Source organism: Ahaetulla prasina, chromosome 8, assembly GCF_028640845.1.
Source record: "Ahaetulla prasina isolate Xishuangbanna chromosome 8, ASM2864084v1, whole genome shotgun sequence".
Taxonomy (NCBI): domain Eukaryota; kingdom Metazoa; phylum Chordata; class Lepidosauria; order Squamata; family Colubridae; genus Ahaetulla; species Ahaetulla prasina.
In genome coordinates, this window is record NC_080546.1 from 32,256,118 (window position 1) to 32,283,303 (window position 27,186).

A 27,186-nucleotide genomic window follows, 5' to 3' on the forward strand; every position below is an offset into this window, starting at 1 on the left:
CCTCATTTTACCTACCTTATAAAGGATGGAAGGCTGAGTCAACCTTGGGCCTGGTGGGACTCGAGCCTGCAGTAATTGCAGGCAGCTGTGTTTAATAACAGGCTATCTTACAGCCTGAGCCACACCGTGGCCCTGCATAAAGTTATGCATAAACTGAAAGATTCTGTTACATTTGATTCATCCCATAGGAATTATAATAGCAACATCATGAAGAAAAGAAATGCAAACTTTATGTTTTAAAGTAATAAATATGAGATAAAATAATAATAAATATGTTAACATTTTAAAAATATAGAGAAATGATATAGTCAGAATTAAAAATTACCAATATAAATTTCTCACATATGATATGAATTGTTTTTTTAAAAATGCAAAAAAATCTGGGAATTTATAAATAAAGCAGACCCAGAAATCTTGACCAGCTAAGTCAAAATGCCTTTCTTTTGTCTTTTTCCTAAAAAGCAAATGTAACATGCACATGATCCCATTGCAGCAAATCTGATATAAATTTATCCTTCTAGGATAGAGATTGTAATAAGATATATTTTTTTGTTTACATCATCCCCAAACTACTTCATGTTATAATACAGTTTTATTGTTTCTACTTGCTTGAATGCCTTTTCTCATACTATCAATTGCAGAATCTTCATGGAAATATTATTTGAACTGAGATGCAGCAGAGAATATTGTAGTGATTCTATTCATATTTGAACAGTTATTTTAGAAAGAGTAGTGCTGGATATTTTTTAATTTAGTTTTTGGGATTAGTTTTTAAAGTCATGTAAAATTCCATATTTTCTACAGAAAATAATGAAGTAATGATTTTATGTACAAATCTGCTTTTTCCTTGTGATATACGTGAAGCCATGGGAATGCTAAAACAATGTCTAGCCATAGTAACTGATTTTAGATCCAGAACAATAAAACTCAGATCAGATTTGTTTAGATAAAGAACATTCAGCCCTTCAGTTATTATATGAGCTGTATGCTCTCCAAGAGAATAAGACTTCCACTTTGGAAGCTTATTTATTTTCGTCCTAAAAATATTTGTTATTTTTAAATGAAAGTATTGTCTTTTCCTTTTTTAAAAAACAATAATCTCATGACAGCATGCTAGCTGTGAGTTTATTGAAGGAATGGGAAACATCTAGCTCTAAGTTCCTTTGGTCTGCCAGCCCAAGCTATCAATCAGTGCTTCCCAAACTTTTTCAGACTGTGGAACCTATTAATTTTAAAAAAATTCACCGAAACTCTTATCAAGGGCTAAAGCTATAAGGACAGAAAAATTGCTGTATTTGAAAGCTTTTTTAAAAAATTTTTTATTCTTTATAAAATGGATAATCAAAAATGGCAAGAATAGAGAAAATCAAAGCTAAATAGCAAAATTTAATATAATTTAAGTCTTTTTATTATTAAAAAGATATTGGTCTGGCAGATTATTATAAATAAATAAAGATGAAACAAAGTATATGCTGTTTGTATCACAAAGACTCCATACATAAAACAATAAATACAGCATTATTATACATTATAAGTAGTAAAAGAAGGGCAACATAAGAAATGCAATCAATGGTGATGTAACTTATTCACGCCACATACAGATAATCCTCAACTTAAGATCATTCATTTAATGACAGTTCAAATTTACGATGGTGCGGAAAAGTAATTTATAACCCATCCTGTAAGTTACAACTGTCACAATAGCTCCACAGTCACATGATTTCAACTTGGTTGCTTGGAAATCAGCTTGCATGTAGGACGGTTGCAACTCTTGCAGTCCCAGGATTGTGATTTATGGCCTTCCCAGCTGGCTTCCAACAAGTAAAGTCAATGGAGAAAGCCAGATTCGTTTAACAACTACGGTATATATTTGCTTAACATCTGCATAATTTGGTTGATGCATTACAGTGATCTGCTTAATAACTGTGGGAAAAATGGATGTAATATTGAGTCTGGTCACATGATGACTGAAAGACTGTATTGCTTAGCAACTGGAATTCCCCAAACTACCCATATTATTCCCCAAAGGCCCTGGGACAGTTAGATATTAGCGGTCTTATGAAATTAGAAAGGAAGGAGACACTTCTCCTTGAAAAAGCACCTTTGGGACAACCATGACCTGGATAACTGAGAATCTCATGGAATCCTTACGCAGCTACAAGAGTTCTATGTCCAGTCCCCTGTGAATTCCATTGACCCTTATCTAGTGCCAATTTGCCTTGACCATTAGTGGATTGTATTCTTGGGTATAGGTAGCATGCAATAAATGGTTACCGCTTTGAACTTAACTCCTGTTTTTAGTTACTTATTTATTTATTTATTTTTATTTTATTTTATTGAATTTTTATACCGCCCTTCTCCCAAAGGACTCAGGGCGGTGTACAGCCAAGTAAAAATCACAGTATAAACATTAAAAGAAATTAAAACAAACATATTATAAGTGGCCAAATTTAAAACAGTTTAAAACATTAAAAATAAATAACCCCAATAAAATTTTAGGCCAGTCCCGCTTGAATAAATAGGTGCGTTTTCAGCTCACGGCGTCTGACATTCTTAATTGCAAGGTATTTCTTCATGATGAATGTAGGTGGGGACTTAATGTTTTATTACATTAATGAGGCTTTTGTTTAAGCATTGAGAATGATTTAGTGAATAACATTATCATTAAATTATCCAAAGTAATTTAAGTAACAATGACCTTTTGAGATAAAAGCTTTATTAGCTTTGAACTTGTCATCTGCTACATTTGAGTACTATATAGAGGTTATTATGTCACCCACAAGTAGATTTGTTTAGATGAATTGATGGAGATTTTGCTGTTAAACAATCAAGCAAAGCAAGTTGCTGCAAAAAATCCTGACACTTAAAAATGTTACAAAACATTTCCCCCTCCTACTCTAAAAAGACACTGAATTCAACTTAGTTGTTAAAAGGTAGTAACTGTATGTTCTAGTCTTTCCTTAGGCATGAAAGATGCCTGGATGATTTTAGAACAGTAACACACTCTCAGCCCAATTCATCTCACAGTATTCTTGGGGAAAAATTGGTAAAGGAAGGAAGGTATGTTTGCTGCCTTGAGCGATTTATAAAAAATAATAAAGGGTGGGATAAAAAAATCTCAACACCCCCAAACCTTATCGCCAGGGCAAATATCTTTTATATAAAAAAAGTGAAAGTGAAATGCTTGTGAATCAAGGCCTCTTCATAACCAAGTCTTTTATCAGAATAAAGAGGCTGTTTTCTTATCATGGGAAATCTCTGAGAATACAGATTTAAAAGCCCTCACTTTATAAATCATAGATAGAAATTGTTCAAATAAATTTTCCCACCAGCTTGAGGAGTATTTTCTGATCTTGCAACATAGCAAAATAATTGATTTGATTTGGATAAATGTGTTCACTTACCTTTTCAGTTGAAGCCTTGGTCTGTATGAACTTTTTTTTATTTTTTATTTTTTTTATTTTTTTATTTATTAAATTTGACCAATTGGCCCCCATCTTCACCCATATCTTCAATAAATCACTAGAGATGCGCTATGTTCCTTCTTGCTTCAAACGCTCTACCATCATCCCATTGCTGAATAAGCCCACCATCAAGGAACTGAATAACTACAGACCAGTTGCTTTAACATCTGTAATCATGAAAACCTTTGAAAGGCTAGTGCTGTCCTACTTGAAAACCATCACGGATCCGCTGTTAGACCCCTTGCAATTTGCATACCGAGCAAATAGAACACACTCAAAATCATAGAAATGGTGGTAGACTTTAGGAAAAACCCTTCCATACTTCCACCTCTCAAATACTAGACAACATAGTATCAACAGTAGAAACCTTCAAATTTCTAGGTTCTACCATATCGCAAGATCTAAAATGGACAACTGACATCAAAAACATCATCAAAAAAGGACAATAAAGAATGTTCTTTCTGTGCCAACTCAAAAAGCTCAAACTGTCCAAGGAGCTGCTGATCCAGTTCTACAGAGGAATTATTGAGTCTGTCATTTGCACCTCTATAACTGTCAGGTTTGGTTCTACAACCCAACAAGACAGACACAGACTTCAGAGGATCATTAGAACTGCAGAAAAAGTAATTGCTACCAACCTGCCTTCCATTGAGGACCTGTATACTGCACGAATCAAGAAGAGGGCCGTGAAAATATTTACAGATCCCTCACATCCTGGACATAAACTGTTTCAATTCCTACCCTCAAAACGACGCTATAGAGCACTGCACACCAGAACAATTGGACACAAGAACAGTTTTTTCCGAAGGCCATCACTGCTAAACAAATAATTCCCTCAACACTGTTGAACTATTTACTAAATCTGCACTATTAATCTTCTCATTGTTCCCATCAGCCATCTCCTTCCACTTATGACTGTATGATTGTAACTTTGTTGCTGGTAATCCTTCTGATTTTATTGATATTGATTGTTTCCTGATTGCTTATTTGTATCCTATGATTATCATTAAGTGTTGTACCATTAAGTGTTAAATTTGTACCCTATGACCATCATTAAGTGTTGTAAATGTTGTACCTTGATGAAAGTATCTTTTCTTTTATGTACACTGAGAGCATGTGCACCAAGACAAATTCCTTGTGTGTCCAATCACACTTGGCTAATTCTATTCTATTCTATTCTATTCTATTCTATTCTATTCTATTCTATTCTATTCTATTCTATTCTATTCTATTCTAAAATTTTATAAGACCCTGAATGACAATAAGTTAAAAAAAAACTTAAAAGAACTTGCTAAAACCTCTATTTCTTATTTTTGTAATTACTTCAGAGAGATCACAGCTTGGATAAGGTAATATATATTAAAGTAGGATTTTGTTTTCATTTTTAAGAAATTTATTGTCAGTGGGCATATATGAAACAGAACATAATTTTTTTTCCTAATCTTTCTTGGATTTGCAGTATTTTCTGATCAGAAGGTGATCTGTAATAAGACATAGCCTAACTTTATATTATGCAGACATACATCTACAACTGTAAGGTAAGGCAATATCACTTTGGTTTAGTGGTTAAGGCACCACGCTAGAAAGTGGGAGACTCTGAATTCAAGTCCTTCCTTAAGTATACCATCTACTTCCTTAAAAGACACAGAATAATACCTTCCCAGCTAATGAAACAAAAAATAAATATTTTTACTTTGACTGGAACAGCTTAATCAAAATAAAGCTATCAGCATTTTTGAGAACCCTTTTCACCAGATTGCTTTGGATTGTGTGATTTGAGTAATCCAAGAAAAGATTCATCTGAAAATGGCTATTTGTCACCTATATGTGCATGTGGTAACCATATATAAATAATTATATTTCACTGCTCTATTACAGCAATGTAATCTTTAATATGAGAACTTGGACAAGCTTTTAAGATTTTTTTTTCTTACCCCTATAATAATAAAGTAGCATTCCTGAAATTCTGGTATCTTATTTTTTATCTGGTATACCTCAGAGTACTGATAGCCCCGGACACAAAGCCCACCAGAACCTTAGGAAAAACCCTAAGCTGTTGCTGAAATCCTCCAGGTCCAGTACTGCCTGGGGCAGACCTATCTAATGGTTCTACCTAATTTTAAGGGTGGAGTAGCTCCAGCAAGCTGCAATACCGTTAAAGACTAATCCGATTATGATAGAGGAGTAATAGTAACATCTTTACCTTCAAATCATGTTGCAATGCCCCAAGACAAAAAATAGATCATGTGTTTCCTTTAGGATACTTCAAGATCTTAAATGTTTTTCGATCAGGATCATAATTGATAGAATAAGTCTGTGTTATCCAGAAACGTGTTAAAATCCTCAAGGACTACAAGATTTAGGGATTTCACTGCCAGCTTGTAGATAGAATCATCTTTTGCATCAAGGTCTCTCATCCAGTTTAAATGCATTACAGAACCTCTGAAAGCCATCAAGCTTTCCCAAATGACAACTGCTACCTCATCTTTGTTGATCTGGAGTCCAAGCTGATATCACCTAGGAAATCCAGACAGGCACAATTTTGAAAGAGAAACACTGACCCTCTGGGTCTACGCAGGTCTCATTTATATATGGAAGGTAGGCTGCTTTTTTCATGATCATTTATAAAGATGGTCTTGTAATCGTTCTGGTCTTTAATAGTAACAACCAAGAACAAGCACTATCGATAAAGGGCATAAAACTATAGGCATAGCCTTCTTTTCCTCTAACATTCATCCATTAATTGGATGAATAGCAAACAAAACAAATGTTCCTTTTTTTAACCAAAACGAGATGAACAGCTATATATTCATTTTAGACTTCATTTTAAAGCCTCCAAGTAATTTGCCTTCTATATAGTACTACATAGTACAGCTCTGAATCTATCCGTCTGCTTGCCTGCCTGCCTGTCTTTCTAAACCACCATGGCAATTTTAAGACATTCAGATGATAGTCTACAATATGCTTTAAAACTTCTCAACTATACCAACGTAAATGGAGCAACTATTTTATTATAGGATACTGGTTATGAAGAAATTATAGAGTGGAACTCAATATTGGTTCCTCAATTTTGAATTTTGGCTTCCTAATAAGTTTTCCTCCTCTTCCTCCTCATAATAAGGATATAATTTTTATAATTAATAATTTAGTATTTACATTTGCTAACTTTAAATTTTAAAAATTGTTCTTGCAACTATTTAAAATAATTGTGCATGAGTAAATAACCTGCACTTACTTAGGTTGCAGCTTGAGGGAGCTGATTGCCTTCTCTAACAGATCAGAGTATTCTTGATTCCTTCATCCTCACTTGATTCCTTTTTATGCCTGATTTATTTATTATTATTACTGGAAAGTTGTTAATTAAGTATTTGTTTTTGACAGACTTAATCTTGGCACCTCAATTCTTTTTGTAAATTGTGGACTTTCATTTCTTCCCCCCTTACTATTGAGACAACAGCCTAATTTCCTGTAAATTTTTATGTTATTACCTTATTTAATACCAGCTTTTTTCCTGAATTTTGGAGAATTTGTCATAATAAAATGAAACACAGGAGTCCATTAAACTATGCTACATATCTGTTTTGAAGAGAATAGAGGTATATCTGAAAAAATAATGATTAAAATAATATTAACTTCTTACTTCCTCTAGAAATTTGTTTTGCATGCCAACAAGATACAAAATATATCTAATAACTGTATCAAGAATAGTTGGAGAGACCAGGTGTAATAAGTCTTTAAGGACGTAAAGTGAACATTTTGTTTGACTTTCTCCACAGCAAGTCTATCATCTCATCACTTCATAGACAAAGTCTATCATCTCATCACTTCATAGACAAAGATACTTTGTAACTTTTTAAATGGTTTGAATCTAGGGCATGTATTTGGCCATTGAGTTACTTCTTGTCTATAAACCTGTTGTGTTCTAAATTGGATATTGTACTGTGTGATATTTCAAATAGATTTTTCTAACTAAATTTATTTATTTTATTATATTTAATTTATTAGATTTTTATCCTATCTTTATTACTTTATAAGTAACTCAAGATGATAAGCATACATAATATTCCTTCTATTTGTACTGTAGTAGTAACTGTATGAAGTGGGGTGGGCTTAAAGAGAGTGGCTGCCATTAAGTCACCAAGCTGGCTTTCATGTGGACTAGAATTGACTGTCTCTGATTTCTAGGCTAGCACATTAACCACTACACCAAACTGGTTCTGCTATTTGTGAATTATCCATGTATGTGTGTATGTGTGTGTATGTATGTATGTATACAGTATACAATATATACTGTATTGGTGCCCCATGTTTATCCTGGGGTACATATATGTACTCTCCTAAACTGTTCCTACGATGAAATAATATAGAAACTAGTTTTTCATTCTCTAATATTACTGGAAAATCAAATTTTCATCAGAAAATTTATCAGGGTTTTGAATTATAAAGGTTCTACATAAGCTGGCTTCCTATTCCATACTTAATTTCCAATATTCAGAGGTAATGTGGATGGAAGGGGTGATGTGACTGACCAGGGAAGAAAAGCAAACAAGATCCCACTATCTGTTGTCATGAGACTGTAATTAGATGAGAATAAACATGCAATACTTGTATGTCTTATTGGTTATCTCTATATAGAATTTTGAAAGTCAGTCTGGTGTAGTTGTTAAAGCATCAATGTAGAAACCAGGAGACTATGAGTTCTAGCCCTGCATTAGGGACAAAGCCAGATGCGTAAACTTGGGCCAGTCACTTTATCTTAGCTCTAGGAAGGAGGCAATGGTAAACCACTTCTGAAAAACCTTGCAAGAAAACTATAGACAGTCTAAGAATTGGACACAACTGTACAGAAGAAAAAAAATACAGAATTATATCTTATGTTTCATAATATGGCAAGAACTGCACTGTTTCAGGACTGTATGCTAAGCAATTATGCTAAGCAATAGCATAAAAAGCAAATATATAGCAATCATTAAATGGTTTAAATATATTTTATTCTCTGCAGCATTATTGTTATCTAATACAGGTAGTTCTCAATTTAGGACTACATTTGAGCTAAAATTTCTGTTACTAAGAGAGACAGTTAAGTGAGTTTTGCCCCACTTTATGGCTTTTCTTGCCACAGCTTAATCACTGCTGTTATTAAGTTGTTGTCACACAATTGTTAAGCAAAGTTCCCATTGACTTTGTTTGTAAGAAAGTCTCAAAAGGTGATCACATGACCCTGGGACACTGCAATTGTCATAAATATAAGTCAGTTGCCAAATGTCTGAATTTTGATCATGATTGATGCTGCAACAGTCATAAATGGGGAAACCAATCATAAGTCACTTATTTCAGTGCCGTTGTAAGTTTGAATGGTCACTAAACAAACGGTTGTAAGTCGACGACTTACATATATAATGTGTATAATTCTTACATTGCTTATGATTGGAATTAGCACAACGATGCAAATGTATCACAACAATCATGGTGTGTGGAGTTGCTTACTAATAGATAATAAGTTAGAAACTCACATATTCTATGCACACTTAAAAAACAGCAACCAAGAACCATTTTTAGCGTAACAAATTACTTGAAGGGAATTTTATTCAAGTAAATAATACTGTAGACAAATTAAGTAGTATTTTAAAAAATGAAAAACGTTTTCTTAATATTTTATACTACAGTACGAGGGAGGCAAAGTACAGTGTTAATGGCAAGGATGCCATCTGGAGAAACTATGAACATATCTTGCAGACAAGTGCCATTCTGCAGTTATTAACAGTAGAGAAAGCATCATGTTCAGAATATGTGATAGTTCTACTTGATTTAGCAAACTTCTGCTGATCGTTTTTTGTTTGTCATCTAGAACATACTGAATAATGTTGTACTGCTTTTATCTCCCTGCAGTATAATTTATTTTCCTTTTATAGATGTTGAACTGCTATATATATATAAATCTGGTTAGCTCTTCGTAGCAATGACCATGGCTTTGTCCATGATGTGTTAGCTGAAGAAGTGATGATGGTTTATTCCTCTTAAAATCAACATAAGAAATCAAGAATTGTGTCTTGCTCCGAGTTGATACATATTTTAAAAAAGTTTCTTTTCTTCCTTTTATTAGTGAGCTGTACTTACTAATAGTAGGAACTAATCAAAGGGAACATGGCACTGCTTGTTTCCTGATAGGATATGCAAGCCTTCCCTTTGAATGTCCCTCCTTATAGGCTACTGTGGAGTATCTAATGGTGAAAGAGAAATTGGTCACATGACTCCTGAGATATTGATTCAGTTAACATTTCTAAGTAACTTTCATTTTTTCATTTCATACTTTCTGAATAAAGGCTACAATTAGTATATCTTAAAACAAGGAATACAGATTTAAAAATACACTTCAAAAAAAGTGTGATGGAAGCAAGTTACTATGGAAAGTCATGGAAAAAATATTTTTCATTTTAGTTTTAACCAAAAAGCAATTAGAAAACATTTTCAGCATGCCACATTTAAGATGAATTAGATGATCTCATTTTGGAATTGCAGCTTAATATTTGTATCTTCCTGGTAGATGATGCTTAATAAGATTGGATTGAATGTTAAATATTCCAATGTCATGAGCTTTTTTTCTCAAATAAATGAGATTGCCAAAAGGAATGCTTACCTCAGATTATTATACAATTAACTGTACTTTATGGAGCATTGTCTGTACCCATTAGGTTTGGCTTAAAGGTGCAGACAGCTTGCCTGAGGGCCACAGTACAGTTGTAATGAGAGAAAATTAACTTGTTTGCTGCAGCTGGCAATTTAGAATTAGCCAGTACTATTCGGCTTGTCTAAAACGAGAGAGATAAATTATCGGACTCGGAACGATAGAGTTTCCGTGTTTCCCCAGTCCCAGTGGCCAATGTGAGCAAGGCATGGGGCTGCTTTAATTTCCTGCCGAAGTCCTTCCCATGCTGTATGCTCACAGGCTCCTTGGAACGGAGCACCATGTAATTGATGTGCAGTCTGCATTGCTGAAACTTGGACTGCACCATTCTCAGCGTGAGGGAAGATGTAATCCGATCTCTCTGCGCCGCTGAGGGAGGAATCCTTTCAGTCGAGGCTTTGACTGGGCAAAGTCTCCTCCAATAATCTTCCCTCCCGATCTCATTATTCCTTCAAGTTCTTCTTCGACAAGCCCCTGCGTATGTATGTATGTGTGCCGGGCGAAGCTGTTGGACCGCGAGCTTCCTTCTCGTTCGCAGCGGAGTTTGGCTGCTGGTTCTGTTGCCCAGTCTTCCTTTTCTGACGTGCCCGAGCATGTCCACATTAGAGTCTGTGACATATCTACCTGAAAAAGGTTTATATTGTCAACGACTACCAAGCAGCCGGATACTTGGGGGCACAGAATCTCTAAAGGGGAAAAATACCGACAACATGGGCTTCTACGGCACTTTAAAGATGATTTTTTACAAAGTAAGTAACTCGCGCGCTTTCGAAAGAGGCATTATTATTCTGTATGTTAGGCAGAAGAGGAAGGGAGGAAAAATCCGTATCATTGTAGATGGCTGCAGTATCTCCGTGGTTCCCCCCGCCTCTTGGTGGGTGGCTGGATGCTTAAAATTCTGTGTGCTGGATAAAGGCAAATAGCGAAAAGGCTCAGCGAGATGCGAAATGCTTTTATTTTAAAATCAGCATGAGAAGCCAGGGAAAGATCAAATTATTTACCTTCGACTGAAATGGGTCTTCACATTCAGCTCGGCACTCTAAGCTGTTTATTAAAGCAGACTTTCTCTCCATATTCTCTTTTGCATATTGCCTTTACAAAAGTATTTTTATTAATGCTGCTGCCCTTGAAGCAAATAATTCTATTTGCTTCTAGGTAAATATTTGCATCAGGGAGGAATTTTAAAGATGTGCCTGGTGCATTCCTAATAGCAGTGCAGAAAACAGGCTACAGGATCTGTTCTTTCAAATAATAATGCTAATACTATATAATACTTTGCTATAAAATGCAAATGTTTTCATAAGTATTTATGAATTATGTTTTACATTATGTAGTAGCTCTGCATTAGATTATTCTGGAGGAAATAAACTTCTTTATAGGATGATGTATAATAATTTATTACGATCTTTTTTTTAATACAGTGTGCATTGCAGAGCTACTGCATATTTCACAATCTAGATTAAACAGGGATTGAAAAAGTTTATAATATAAATATTGAGAAAATTAGAGTTTGGCAACTATAGAAACTGTTTTGAATATATCCTGTACTTCTCAGACAATGAAGTTGTGTTTAAAGTGGGAGTTTGTTACAGCTCTGACTCCCAAAATTTGCCTGAAGAAAAATATTTTTTTTCTGTGAACGCCTTTTTTTATCATGCTATCCCTTAGGAAATCAAATTAAAGATTGAAAACGTTTTTCCTGAATAAACATGTTAATGTTAATATGGGGTTGTCCGTAGTAATATGAGGAGTCCTTTTTCAGTGGTTTCCTTATTCTGCACATGGGTAAAAATATGGTTTCTGTTATTCTGTGTCTTGTTTTAAAGAAGAGGCATGCTTGTAAAAGAAGGTTGTTTTCACATTTTGGTTTTTAGTTTTGTTTGGTAACATGCGGAGTTCTGCTCCATATGAGCCAGAATCATAAGATAGGTTAACTGTATGAACAGCTTCAATACTGAGAAAGTAAAATGAATATGCAGAGCAATTTACATAGAATATTGTCCAAAATGAAATGTAATACATTGGGTTAAAGCCCATAAGTACATTTTAAAGCCTTGGAAAATGTTACTGTATCTTTGTTATCCTCACCAAAGCACCAGTAGCAGCTCAATAATTAACGTATATCCATTTAATATAAAAAATAAGCATAATTTGCTTTGAAGGGCAGTGTACCTTGGACATTACAAAGGCTATTTTAAAAAACCAATATGAAAATTAGTATTGGTATGATAGCAGTTATTTAAAACATTTATTGTATTATAAAATATCTACAATGATAAAAATCCATGCATTTCTATATTCATCATTCTGCTCAAACATATGCTATGTTATTTAGCAAGTGTACAGCAAGTTATGGCTGCATTGGTCAAATTTGAAAAGTTTGCATATAAATAGATTTTAATAAACTTGTTCTAAGCAATTTCATACAGTAATGAAACTATTTTATAAAATTCTTGCATACAGTTTTAATTTCAATTGCTTCCCTAGAAGTTTCTAAAAATCACTGAGCGCATTAACGTTTAATAATTTGTTTGATTCAATATGTTGTTTACTGGGTATATTTTCTTTTTAGATATACTTTTAAAACAAAACCTTTAAAAAAAACTCGCTGCAAATTGGAGTTAAATCACCATACATTCACACTCCCCCCCCCGCATTATTCTCATTAAAAAAAAAATTATTAAATCTGTCAAGAGGAGTTAGAAATGCAAGGAACATCTCACAGAAAAGGAATTTAATGTCTTTGATTCCTTTTCATAAAATGTTTTCCAAATAATTATGCAAGAACCTTTTTGTATATTTATTCATTCAGTTATAGGCCACCCGAATCCTCAACTCTGAACAACTTACAATTAAAAAAAAATAGGGAAAAAATATATATGAAAGAACACAGCTGATCGAAAAAAACTTCATAGGACTTCCATAACTATCCAATACCAAGGCCCAGGAGAATAAACATATTTTAATCCTTTTCAGAAAGTTATTAAAGTGAGGGCAGTGTGGATCTCATTTTAATCTCATCCTCCTTTGTATTTTTATGCAATTTTTTTCATTCTGAGCAATTTAAAAAGCTAGTACATATAAACCTATGTAACCAGATTATAGAAGACAAATTATAATGTGTAAGCATGTAAAAATAAATATAGCAAATATTCTGGAAGCCTAATAATTATGGCATGCAAGATTGCACAGAAGGTTGTTGAACTGTTGGAATTATTTAAATTGTATTTTTTTAAATTATAAATCAGAGTGGTCATTCAAAAGGGCTAAAGGGTTGATAAAAAGAAGGTTCTCCCCCCCCCCAAAGTAATATAAACTGTTCATTACAGTTCTACCTTAAGGTAGTAAGCTAACATCTTTTCTCTTGTCCCATTTTACAGATGAAAAGAAAGTTAGACCATGGCTCGGAGGTCCGTTCTTTCTCACTGGGAAAGAAGCCCTGTAAAGTCTCAGAATATACAAGGTAATTTGGTATAATAAACTGTCATCTGTTTTCAGATACTTTATCATATGCTGTCCAGGCACCTATTTCATGTTTATAGTCAAACCAAAATTCAGTTCTCTGCAAAGGACTGAAATTTGACATTTAAGTGCTAACTGCAGAAATATTTCAATTCTGAATTAGAAATAACGGGTCATAGGGCTTTAATAGCACTATCTTCATGCAAAGACTCTTGCAGGTCAGGACACTTAACAGTTTACTGGATTGTTTGGAATATAGAATTGACAATATATTTGATGCTAATCATAATATTCTTGCATGCAACAGCATGATACTTCCTGACTCATTGAATTATAACCGTACCAGAGTGTGGAGTTCCATTTATAAATTAAAGCAACATACATTCATCATGAGCCAGCCTTGTCAGTTTATCAACCCTTTAATTTCTTTTGGCCAGGAATTTCAGTATCAGTGCATTCAGTTCAGCTTTACTACTAACTGGTTGCCATAACAACTAAATACAATTCTGCTGCATTTTGTCATGTACAAATCTGCATCACTGTAAAACTTGCTTTAACAGGCTATCTATTATTTAAATATAAATTCTTTTCTAAATTCTTTATGAATTGAAATATATTCATTTATATGTTATTCACAATTATGTCTTCAACACTGCTAACTTTAAGATATTAAAAAAAATTCTCTATCATACTCAGAGTTTCTTGGAACTGCAAGATGAGCAGCAGATAAATTTGATAAATAAATATTTGTATGATCGCCAGCTTACAAAAGTGTGACTCTGGATTTAAATTGAGACTGAAGTTAACATTAAAAATATGAGAACTCCATTCTAGCCTAATCGTTCTGATTGTTTCTTTGGTGGGGGTGGGATATTATAAATACTCCTATAAAACAATGCATTTTTAAAGACAATGTTACTATGAAGCAATGTCACTTTTTGGATTTGAATTACGGCACGAATATTTGGAATTGATTTCACATCATTTAGTAACCTGTATCCATGAAATCAAAAATTCCTTGAATTTTTATTAGACAAATGAAAATAATAGTTAATACAAAGGAATTCTTACTATAATCTTAAGAGAAAATTTATTTAACTCTATGAAAAATCAATTTAATTTGCACTGTAATACCATCCTTAATAGACATTCTTTCAGTGAGAGAATATAATGAAAAATGATGCTGTTAAACACAAAAGGCTATCTTATACACTGAAGCAGTTAACTGAGCCAGCTGAGTGTTTTTGACTTCTGGTCTACCTAATTGTAGTCTCTGAAGCAGAAGTTTTTTTTCGTAGTCCTACTTCCTGAAGTCCTTCTTAAGTGTAAATACTTGAGAATTGAAAACCATAGCTCCATTTTTAAAAAAAATACATTTTAGTATTCCTACACAAATGTTTTTCAAATATTTAGCCCTATAGTAATTGAGTCTCAGAAAAACTGGGAAGGAAATAAGTCAGCAGCTAAGTATTCAAATGTATGTTAGCAATAGATGCACTGATTAGAAAAACGGAGTTCAAGCTTTGAATTTCTAAGCAAAAATTATTGCTATTCAGACATTTTGCTAAGTATTTTTCATAATTTAGTCTGTTCAAAGGCAAGTCCATATGAAATATGCTTGTAATCAACAACATACCATAGAGGTTAAAATTATTTTAAAACGTGAATATTTTCTTAGCTCTACTTTTTAATACACATAGTCCTCGACTTACAACAGTTTGTTTAGTGACCGTTTAAAGTTACAATGGCACTGAAAAATGTGACTTATGACTGTTTTTCACAGTTGCAACCTTTGTGGCATCCCCATGATCATGTGATCAAAATTCAGATACTTGGCAACTGGTTCATATTTATGCTGTGTCCCAGGATCATGTGATCACCCTTTGTGACCTTCTGACAAGCAAAGTCAATGGGAAAGCCAGATTCACTTAACAACTGGGTTACTAATTTATCAACTGCAATGATTCAATTAACAACTGAGACAAGATCATAAAATGGGACAAAACAGAAATTTTGGCCTCAATTGTGGTCATAAGTCGAAGCTACTTGTACTTTTAACTTGGAAGATGATTAAAATTCTATTTTTAGTTTTGATATTTATATAAAGATAATTCTAAAATTATATTTTCTGGACAATCCAGAACAGATTTAGATAGCTTATAAAAGGGAGAAGGAAAAAGAAAAAGTTGAATTAGTCAGCGGTCCAGTTACATAATGATATGGTCAACTGACGGCTATAGTACCACTTGCATATTAATTGTTAACAAGTAAAGGTGCAATAAAATATCTGTGCATTATGCTTCTACTCTTGATAGTAATTCCAGCCCTCTATGTCTTTCCGAGCATACTATAAGCTGTAAAATACTCAACTAGTGTATTTTACTCCTTACTGTTTTCAGTGGACAGTCATCATTCCATGATAACTGGATGTACTAATTCTTCCTGACATGTTTTCAAAAGTTTTATTGGTTTATTTGCTTTTGCTTTTCAGTGTGCATATGGAGGGGGGGTATATTTGTTTGTTTGTTTATTAAAAAGTCAAGTTTCCTGTGTATAGTGTTGCTCTCTTTAATTCCCAGTGGCTATGTTTTTCTCTATTTTTGTTTGCACTTTCTGCATGAATTCACTTTGAGGTTTTATGGCTAAGATTTAGCATAGTACCTTGCAATGCCCAGATGACTATAAACTGGTATATAAACACCAGGGATCATGAGATTTAAAGTAATTTGACTACATAACTGAAGCTCAAAAATACTAGTGAATCAGTGTAAGGCCTTTGATACATCTAAAGTAGTACTTCAAATTCCTTGTTACTCTTTTGGATAATATCCCTTCTTCAATAAACTTGACTCACACTTTAAAATTTTTATAGGGTTTAAGTACAACTTTTTTGGAAGTTTCATAGTCATAAAATATCAAAACACTGAATTTGTAAAGGAGAAGGGATTGGGTAAAATGTGCTAATAATAATGAAATTTGCTTAAATAATTAGAATTGAGCTTGCTAAAGGAAATATGATATTTAATAGAAATAAATATTTCTGGAATCTGAATTAATTATACTTCCTGCCATAGCACTACTGGGCTTGTGCCTTGTTCAGCAACACCAACTACATTTGGAGATCTGAGAGCAGCCAATGGTCAAGGACAGCAACGCCGTCGCATTACATCTATCCAACCGCCAACTGGGCTTCAGGAATGGCTGAAAATGTTTCAGGTAATAATAAGTTTCTTTAATTAGCTAATTGTAATAATTCAGAATACCCTTTTGTGAATCTATTAGAACAAATGCAGAGTATTTCACTATAAAGTTACACCACTTTAGTTTTCTCTCTTTACTCTTCTTTTGAAATAATGAAAATTAATAAACTGTGTGTTGTGTGTATCCTGCTCTTTTTTTCTCTTTTTCCCAATCTTTATTATAATAAAATAAAGGTAACATTTACAAAAGGTTTTAAAACCTTTTAAACCTGTGTATTTTGTCCACAAGTCATAGCTGACTTTAGGGGGCAGCGCTCATCTCCATTTCTAGGCCATTAAGCCAGTGCTGTCTGAAAACGTTTTTGTGGTCATGTGGCCAGCATGACATCACACTGCATTGGAGAGCATGTGGTGAAACACAAAAACACTTATTTTCCCGCCGCATTTATATACTGTTAAATTTCTAGCAGGGCAGGAGCTGAGGCAAGTGATGGGAACACATTCCATCATGCAGTGGTAGGACTTGAACCACTAGAGCACAGACCTTCTCCAGCATGTTTAAATTGAGCCACCACGCCTCTTTGATTATCTTTATTAAATTTCAAAGTCAAACAATAAATTATAATGCAGTACACATTTAATTGGTCCTGTATCGGTGTTTTAATTAAGTATGTTTAAAGACACAGTACCAAGTATAAAACAAGGTGGATGGACTTAATTACATTGGTGATGGTTGCATTATTGAAAAACTAGGTTAGACACAGGTAGTCATGGAGAAAATCTATTTTAGGTGGCTGCTACGAATTAACCCTGACTTGATGGCACATAATCAAAAAAGATAAAGTTTTATAGATCTTAGTTATAAATTAAAATGAAAGATTTCTACTTGAAATACTTCATATATTAATTTTTTTTTAAAAAAACCACTTAATATAGAAATCATTGTGTATGGTATTGGTTTAAAAAACATTAAATGCAATAACATCCATAGAAATCAGCATGTTGTAATTTCAAATTTTTTAGTATAGTTGAATATAGTTACTGACATTGAATATTTAAAAATATCAGTTCAGCATATAATATACCATATTAGCTATTTACTAGCACAAAACCTAAAAAACTAAAATTCAATCATCCTTATTAGACTATGTTCGATTGTTATAAAATTAATGAATAATAGTAACAAAATTAATACTTCTTGAATAAGCTTAATTACATAATTCCAAAATACTTTTTATAAATATATGGTCAAACAATGAACATGCATATTATTCAAGAACAAAAGTGCATATTACTAAAACTGCATGCATATTTTGATTCCCTCAATATGTTAGAAAATGTCCCATGTAGAATTTCTGCTTCCTAAAATCTCATCCTAATGCAACTTTCTTGAAATAAATATATTTTTTAAAAAGTGAAGTGTCACAAGGTTCTGGGTGGTATATAACAAAGCAAATACTGAAAAACATACATGTACAAGATATATCTCCAGGGTGACCAGAGTATAATGCAACCTGGGTGCTTAAATTGAGGAACTCTCCAGCATTCCTGAGATAAATGACAGAGTTAGATTTGGCAAAAGTATATCTGATACTTGTAAAAGTGTATAGAGAATTTCCATAATACAAAAGAAACATAATTAACATAACATAACATAACATAACATCAGAGTTGGAAGGGACCTTGGAGGCCTTCTAGTCCAACCCCCTGCCCAGGCAGGAAACCCTACACCATCTCAGTCAGATGGTTATCCAACATTTTCTTAAAAATTTCCAGTGTTTAAAAATTTCCAGTGTTGATCATCTTTAATGGATATTAGAGAATTGGGTAATCATAAAGATAAAGTGATTTATCTTTTAAATAGGCAAACTTTAAATAGGATTGTTAATTGTTAATCCTATTTTAAAGTATAGAAGGGTGAGCTGATTCAATTATTAATATGTATCTTAATTATAAGGAAATTTTAGCAAATTTCCAAATTAGCTAAATTAGCAAAATTTAGCAAATTTTGACAGCTAATTGTCAGCAGAATTTTCATACAGTCAAAATAAGCGTATTTATTTTATTTTTATTTATTTTATTTTATTTGATTTTTATACCGCCCTTCTCCCGAAGGACTCAGGGCGGTGTACAGGCATAATAAAACCGACAATACAATATACAAGTTTAAAATACGATTTAAAAAACTTATTTAAATTAGCCCAGTGATTAAAATTTACCATACTAAAAAACCCCGTTTAAAATTAATAAATTTAACATTAAAATCCCAATTTAAGCCAGCCCCGCGCGGATAAAAAGATGAGTCTTGAGTTCGCGACGAAATGTCCGAAGGTCAGGTATTTGGCGTAAACCCGGGGGAAGCTCGTTCCAGAGTGTGGGAGCCCCCACAGAGAAGGCCCTTCCCCTGGGGGCCGCCAGCCGACATTGTTTGGCAGACGGCACCCTGAGAAGTCCCTCTCTATGGGAGCGTACGGGTCGGTGGGAGGCGTGTGGTAACAGCAGGCGGTCCCGTAAGTACGTATTTTAAGTATAAAATACTTAAACATCAGGGGTTTAAATATCACTAAATTATTTTCTGTGTCCATATAAGAATGACCTTATTTGCAGTCAGTGAGCAAATTACGTACTCCTAAATCTCAAATGATACTTTTTGATCGATGAATCATAATACAATAAAGCAATCTATGCTTATCTGTATAATTTGCATACTCATGTTTAAGGAAGTACATTTTAAAGACTGAATATGTGGCATTTTTCATTGCTATCTAACTCCAGGAATCAATAATAGAACAGAATAAAAAAGTTGCAAGGGACCTTGGAGGTCTTCTAGTCCAGTCCCTTTCTCAAGCAGGAGACACTATACCATTTTGGGCAAATGGCTGTCCAATCTCTTCTTAAAAACCTCACTTTTGGAGGCAAGCCATTTCACTGAGTTCACACTGTCAGGAAATTGCTCCTTAGTTTTAGATTGGATTTCCTCTTGATAAATTTCCATCCATTACTTCTTGTCCTTCAGCTGCTTTGGAAAATAGGATAACCCCCTCTTCTTTCTGACAGCCTCTTAGATATTGGAAGACTGCTGTCACGTCAGTTCTAGTTAGATATACCAATTCCTACAACCATTCTTCATTCCTTTTTAACCTCCAGTCCCCTAATTATCTTTGTTCTTTTCTGTACTCCAGAGGGTCAACTGCATGCTTCTCTCCATATACATGCAGTTCCATTAAGGAATACACGTTGAGTGCAGTTTGTCAGCCAGTTATGAACCCATCTGATTGTAATGCTGTCTAACCCACATTTAGGGGGTAATTCTCAAAAAAGTCAAAATGGTAGTCACTTCCTTTGTTATCTGTGTTGATGTCACACAAAAATACAAAGGAGTACAGCTTTGATCACATGGTTATCTGCAGATAACTGCTAAAAACTATGAATATAGAACTCCTGTTTTAATCTGTTTTATTTTTATTCAAAACTTTAAAAAAATGTATAACTAAACATTTTTTTTTGCTTACATTCTGCTAACTTTAAGTTTGTGCCTTCGAGTCAGTGTTGACTGTGGTGTCTAACTGGACAAGTCCCTGCAGTTTTCTTGACAAGATTTTAGAAGTAGCTTGCCCTTCCGTTCTTCTCAGGGCTAAGAGAGACTGACTGGCCCAATGTCATCATCTGGCTTTTGCTTAAGGTGGGACTAGAACTATGGACTCCTGGTTTCCTGCCTGTCTTATTCCTTAACCACTATACCAAACTGGTTCTCTTAAACATACCTGTTAGGTTTTAGTAATTTTAGTAATCTTTCTTAGGGTTCCAGAAAGCCTTGAAAACCTGATTCTAGTCCCAACCTGGGGTTGATATTTGTCACATTTAATGGCCCCTATTTTGTGTTGTGCGATTTGTTAGCAGAGTATTTCAGTCTAGGATGCCTGTTGATTTAATATTTCTTGCTGCTTTTTTGTTTATTAATTGTACTCCACCCTAAGTCCACTGGAGATAGCTGACCAGTGAATTTAAATGATTAAATAAAATAAGAATATTTTTTTAATTCAAGAGTTCATTATAATAGTTTCCAAATGTTATAAAGATTTTCTAAGTACAGTTTGTTGAAACAATAGTATGAAAAGGAACTGCAATTTTGTATATCTCAGAGCTGGAGTGGACCGGAGAAGTTGCTTGCCTTAGATGAATTGATTGATAGTTGTGAACCTACCCAAGTGAAACATATGATGCAAGTGATCGAACCCCAGTTTCAAAGAGATTTCATTTCCTTGCTCCCCAAAGAGGTGAGGATTCTTATTTAATATTGGGCTCTGGGTACTGTTTGACTATATAATCTATCATTTGCCACCCTTAAGCATTTCCTAACTAATTATAGTCCTCAATATTTTCAGCATAACACTGTTAATTGGTGTTAAAAAAAGTCTGGAAGATGAAAACTATGATTTAATAATGTAGTTCTTAGCTTAAATAAAAATGCTTGCAAGACCAATGCTTCATTTCATTGATTAACTTACTTTTGTTATGGTCATTTTGTTATTTGTAGTGTTTTTGAAGCTTTACAATTAATTTAAAATAATTTAGATTAAATACTTTCTACGTTGTTGGCATTTAGCTTCCCAAAGGTTGCATATTATCTTTCCTGGGGGGACTAGTTTCATTTTGTGTGACATAATCTCTTGTAGAGTTTGTAGAATTTTCCTTGAACAAAATGGACAGAGGACCTATTTATTTAAATATATAAATCTTTATTGCAATCTTATTGCAGTCTTATTCATTTATTCAGTTTTTATGGCCACCTATTTATACATGACCCTAGTTAACTCACAAATTTTAAGAAAGTAGAACAGTTAAAACAAAATTCTTACAACCATGCGGGGGAGGATGGGTAGACAGTGACAAAATATTCAGCCATACTAAAGGACACTCTTTATGCCTTATCTCAGTGACCGGGCAGAAAGAGCCTGGTCTTCAGTGCTTTCTTGAAGGCAGATAAAATTGGATTTGGTTAGATGTTAAAGAAAATGTTCCAGAGGGCATATACAATGACAGAAGCACCACACTTCATGAACTGACACTGTTTAATAGATGAACCCAAAGCATGCTGACTTTGTTGGGTATTATCAAATGGGCAGACATAATAGGATATAACCAGTCCTGCTTCTATATATGCAGGACATGTTAGATAACAGTTAGCACCTTGAATTGAATTCACAAATTCAATTACTAATACTAATAACAAATACAACTTGTATACCGGTAGTTTTCAATTTACAACCATATTTGGGACCAGAATTTCAGTTCTTAACTAAGGGGGTTGTTAAGTGAGATTTTATGACTCTCACTTGTCACAAATCACTGAAGGTCTTAAGTGAACCATGCAGTCATTAAGTACCTCCCCCTTGACTTTGCTTGTCAGATGCTGGCTGGGAAGGTTGAAAATGATTCTGGGATGCTTCAACCATTGTAAACATATGCCACTTGCCAAGAGCCTGAATTTTAATCACGTGACTATGGGGATACTGTAACAGTCGTAAGTTGTGAGGGCCAGTTGTTAGTCCTTTTTTCAGTGCTGTTGTAACTGAACTGTTGGTAAACAAATGATTTTTTAGTCAAGGACTACCTGTAATAGTGTTACAGGAGGGTACCATGCTACAGCTGGTGCCAACCATACTGTACCAATTGTAGTTTCTGAGTGGTCTTCATGGATAGTCTCATGTTGAACATATTGCAGTGATTTTAAAGGGAGGAGGACTAAGGCATGAATGATCATGAGTAGGGCCTCCCAATCCAGGAAAGGATGCAGTTGGCCCATCAGATGAATATATCAAAAAACCTTCCTAACCAAAGAGGTCATCTGGTCCTTGACCAGGAAAGAAACGCATATTGTGAGCTAGCTCTGACTAGGGAAATGTCACCCAATCCACAGATAAAAGTTGGTAAAGCTCCAGAAATATGTAAATGATTCTTGCTAGAATGAGCTTTTCTCTAGTTAAAATAATTTTGCTTAAATAGAAGATCCTGCTGTTATTTCTTCAAATCTTTTGCCTAAAAATTAAATGTTCAGTTTACCTAAAATCCTTTCTCATAGAAGGATGTCTACTATGTCTTTGAAGAATATCAGTAAAGTTGTCACTGGGAGTACATGTGCTAAGTATCCTATCCTATCCTATCCTATCCTATCCTATCCTATCCTATCCTATCCTATCCTATCCTATTAATTAGAAAGGAAAGATTAAGTGGACAAGTAGGTTTTAATCATTTTTTTTAGTTGACCATTTTTCCAAAGAATGCTTTCTGTTTCAATTAATTGGTTTTTTTGTCAATCTGTGAAAATAAGGTTGAAAAAATGTCATGAGAATGCTGTATAATTTTGAGTGTAATCTTATTTTGTCAAACGCCTTTCCCCTCCCAGTCCCAATATCTTTTGGCAAATTTTAATGAACACATTTAACAGTATATCATCCTGTTTTGATGGATGTATTTTAAAATGCATTAGCTAGTTTTGAACAGCCACATTCAGCCTATCAGGATAGATGTTGTTTGGTTGACTGTATTTTTAATCATTTCCATCACCTATACTATATTTCAGGAAACTGAACATTCTAAACATATTTGAGGTCTTAACGTTTTGTTGCAATGTGTACAGGGAAAGGAAGGCACAGGTATTATGGTGCAAAATGATGATAATTTTGGCCTAAAGGAAAGTAATTCAGATTGCTGCATTCCACTAGGCTTCCCAACTTTACTAACTGTCTGCTTCCCAGCAATATCTTCAATATATCTTCAATATATTCAGCTTAAGGAATTCTTACTTAAATAATATTCTGATTCACTTATTTATGGGATGGAACATTGTCTTGTCTCATATTATGAAGATCAAATTGAATATAGAGGGAATTATTAATTTGGGAATTAATAATTCTCAAATATGTGTTTCATGGTCTTTGACAAAATGGTAGTCTTGACATGGGAAATGGAGAAGGTGAGTGAGTAGCCTGGATTTAGAACAATTGTATGTTCTCATTTGAAAAGCTTATTATAGCAGTTAACCAGTTCCGTAGCCAGTGTTGGGAGCCTGATGGAAGCCCTGGGCCTATTTTTTTTTTTTTAGCATAGCAACAACCCAATTACCTAACAAGAGTCAGGTGAGGTTTATCTGGACGGTTTCTTTAAGCTAGGTGTTTTTGTTTTTTTAAATTTACTCTTGGCAGCTGCTTGGACAAGTCCCTGCAGTTTTCTTTGCAAGGTTTTTCAGAAGTACCTTACCATTGTCTTCTTCCTAGGATTGAAAGAGAGTGGCAGCCCCAAGGTCGGTTAACTAGCTTTGTGCTTAAGATGGGAATAGAATTCATAGCCCTCCAGTTTCTGTCTGATGCCTTAACCACTACATCAAACTGATTCGCTTAAAAGAGTTTGGTAGCTTTTAGAATTTCAACATTGCATACAGCAGCGTCCCCCAACCTTTGCGGTTTTGCAGCCCAATGGGGAGGGGAGAGGGGAATTGGGCCATATTGAGTAGTGGGCTGGTGCACACGTGCAAATTCAGTTCAACTTGCTCAAGCAGCAGGCTGGCGCACATGCACCTGGACTTGTGCAAGTTGACTTGTGTGCATGTGTGCACACGCCAGCCTGCCGCTTGCGTGGCTTAATTGCAAATAGGCCACAGCCTGGTAGTGGGCTGTGGCCTGGAGGGTTGGGAACCCCTGGTATATAGGTAGTCCTCGGCCATCATGTATCACATAAAGAAATAAATGAATGTGCAACAAATTGATTCGTTGCACAAAATAATTTACAGATAATTTACTATGGCAGGTAAAGGGTTTGGAAGGAGATAGCTATATTCAAGAGGTAATTTCTAATGGCCCCATACTCTATAATTTTCTAAACCATCCTGTAATTGAGAAGATAGGATTATGATTAGTTCAGAAATATTTTGAATTTGATCTAAGATACTCTCCTTGGACTCATATATATCCCTTAAATGGAAGTATTTAGAGTCTTAGACTTTACAGTTTTATTTTAGAACTACTAAAATAAAGTAGATTTAGAACTACTACCTTTACTTATAATTTGCCCTAATTCTCAGAATGATTTTTGTTCATTTCAATGATTTGAGTGTAAAATAGAGTAGTATTTTTCTTTTATATTTTTTTCATTGATGTGCTGTTTCTTTCCAATCATGGTCTCATTTTTTCTTTATATAATTGCTTTGAATTAGGTTTTTAGCCTGTTAAAATATGTCAATACTATTAAGAACATTTAGGACAATATGCACATTTTACAGAGCATAAATTGCCAGATTAAGAACTGAAGAAAATTCAAATGCAGAACTATAAATATTTTTGATTAAATCAAGGAGACCAAAATACATAATGCTTCATTAAATAAATAAGGCAATATAATATTGTTATATATAGTTTCACAACTCAGGATCACCTCATAAATGAACATCATTTATTTTCAGCAAAATAATTAGAATCACAGATTATATTGTGTAGTTATGCTGCAACCTGTTTTCCTCAGAAACCATTCTTATTGTTTTAAATTAAGTCTTCAACTCTTCTTATTAGTTATATAGAAATTCCATTTATTCTCAAAAATTATAGTCTATTCTACTGTTTTATTATTTTTACCGTAACCTGGTAGTTTGAAATACATATAGTACCAATAGAGGAGACTGTATGTAGTTCATGGTTGAACTGTGGAGTCCTTGGTGCTTTCTGAGTATGATTGGTTGCAGAAGTTTCATTACCCTCCTGGGTAACATCATCAATGTGAGTGAGTATGAATTTGCTCCCTGATTAACATTCAGTAGCTTCCCCTACCAGTTTTGGTGGAGATGTGTTTTTCCCCCCTTGGTAGAATCTTGATTAGGGTATTGTTCTCTGCTTAAGTGTTTATCTGGTATTAATCTCTGCTTATTTGGATGTTGACTGCTAAAGAGAATGTGTTCTGGTCTTTTGGTTTCCTTCTTGGCTTTCTTACTGTCTCTTTTTAATGGAGAGTAAAAATAGTTTTTGTCTGTGTGTCTATTGATGGCCGATTTGTCTGAATCTTCCAGGAATTCCCTAGTATTTTTGGATTTACCTTGGATGCTCACAGTTTCACAATTGAAACTATGGTTGAAAGTGACCAAGTGTTGTGAGATTAAGGAGTTTTCGTGTGTCTTCTAAGAACTAGTTTATGTTTTATATTTATATTTTATATTTATATAGTTAATGTTTAGTTTAGTTCATGGATACTCTCTGCTAATGTTCTATCTCTGTTCCTTTTGGTGGCTTTTACACTCCTTACACTATAGCAATAGCACTATAACTATGTGTTATAAATGGTTTCTGTTTTGTATTCTTGGGCTCCTGGATCATTTACTTAAGATGTTTTGGAGGGATTTGTTTGCTTTTTGTGCTCTGGCAATGTTGTGTGGTTATAATTGTCTGTTAATTATTTCTGATATATTTTTGGTATATTGTCCATTTTATATCTTGTGTTAGTTGGGTGGGTTGAGTGGTCAGGCACTTTTTGATAAACTTGTAGGAGCATCCATTTTATTGGAAGATACCATATAGGCAGTCTTGTTTCCTTTTCTGGTGTTCCCTGTTGCTGCTGTATAACATTCTTACACAGATCCACTTCTGTGAGGTTGGATTGTTGCTTGGTAATGGAGCACTTGATTAGTGTGAGTTATTTTTCAATAGAATTACATTTCTAATTTGCCATTGTTTCCCTTGCTGGTGAAGATATCCAGGAGTGCTAGTGTGTTAATGTTTTCCTCTTTCCTTATTACTTAGAAGATGTTCTTCTTCAGTATTCTTCTGCTCTGTGGTATGATTGATAGATTGCTTTATGTTTTCTTGGATTTCTTGTGATGTTTAATGCTGCTGCTAAGACTGCAAAGAATTCTAACTGATAAGTAGTGTCTATGTTAAATAGTTGAGACCTTTCTGGAGGATATTGTGCTCTATAGTGGCAGCTGGATATGTTGACTACCCATTTGGGTTCAGGTGTGTCTTTGTTTCTTGGTTTAGTTTGTATAGTTTGGTTTGGAGTTTTGTTTTGTTTTTTTCCAGCTTGTCTTAGAGATTTAATCTTGATGGGTTATCAGCATTTTTCTGTGTTCTGGGATTAGGGATTGCTCCAGTTTCTCCTTGAGATTATTTATGGTGTGCTGGTGTTTGTGAGCATCTATGATCATTAGCCACATCATTTATCAATTGCTTTGTTGAGTTATTTTCCATCCAGCTGTGCAGTTTATTAGAGGTTTATATTTGACTGTGGTGGGCAGGGCATGTTGTCGTAGGCATTCATGCAGAAAAATAGTCATTTCTTAATCAAGGTTTGCTACATGCAATTATCTCCCATTTGCATGCTTTCTGAAGCATTT

At 34.1% G+C, this 27,186-nt stretch overlaps 1 protein-coding gene across 8 annotated transcripts in view; it reads left to right on the forward strand.

Annotated features, from left to right (window-relative positions):
• The window catches only part of FBXW7 (F-box and WD repeat domain containing 7), a 139,978-nt gene that overhangs the window by 91,292 nt on the left and 21,500 nt on the right, over nucleotides 1–27,186 (forward strand). For 6 of the 8 annotated variants that reach the window (XM_058192146.1, XM_058192150.1, XM_058192148.1 and 3 more), the window contains 3 exons: nucleotides 13,530–13,612; nucleotides 16,686–16,827; nucleotides 20,954–21,088. In XM_058192146.1, the coding sequence (XP_058048129.1) occupies nucleotides 13,530–13,612; nucleotides 16,686–16,827; nucleotides 20,954–21,088 (360 nt within the window). Of the gene's footprint in view, nucleotides 1–10,412; nucleotides 10,899–13,529; nucleotides 13,613–16,685; nucleotides 16,828–20,953; nucleotides 21,089–27,186 lie in introns of those variants that run through there. The other 2 variants (XM_058192151.1, XM_058192154.1) reach the window with 2 other exon arrangements.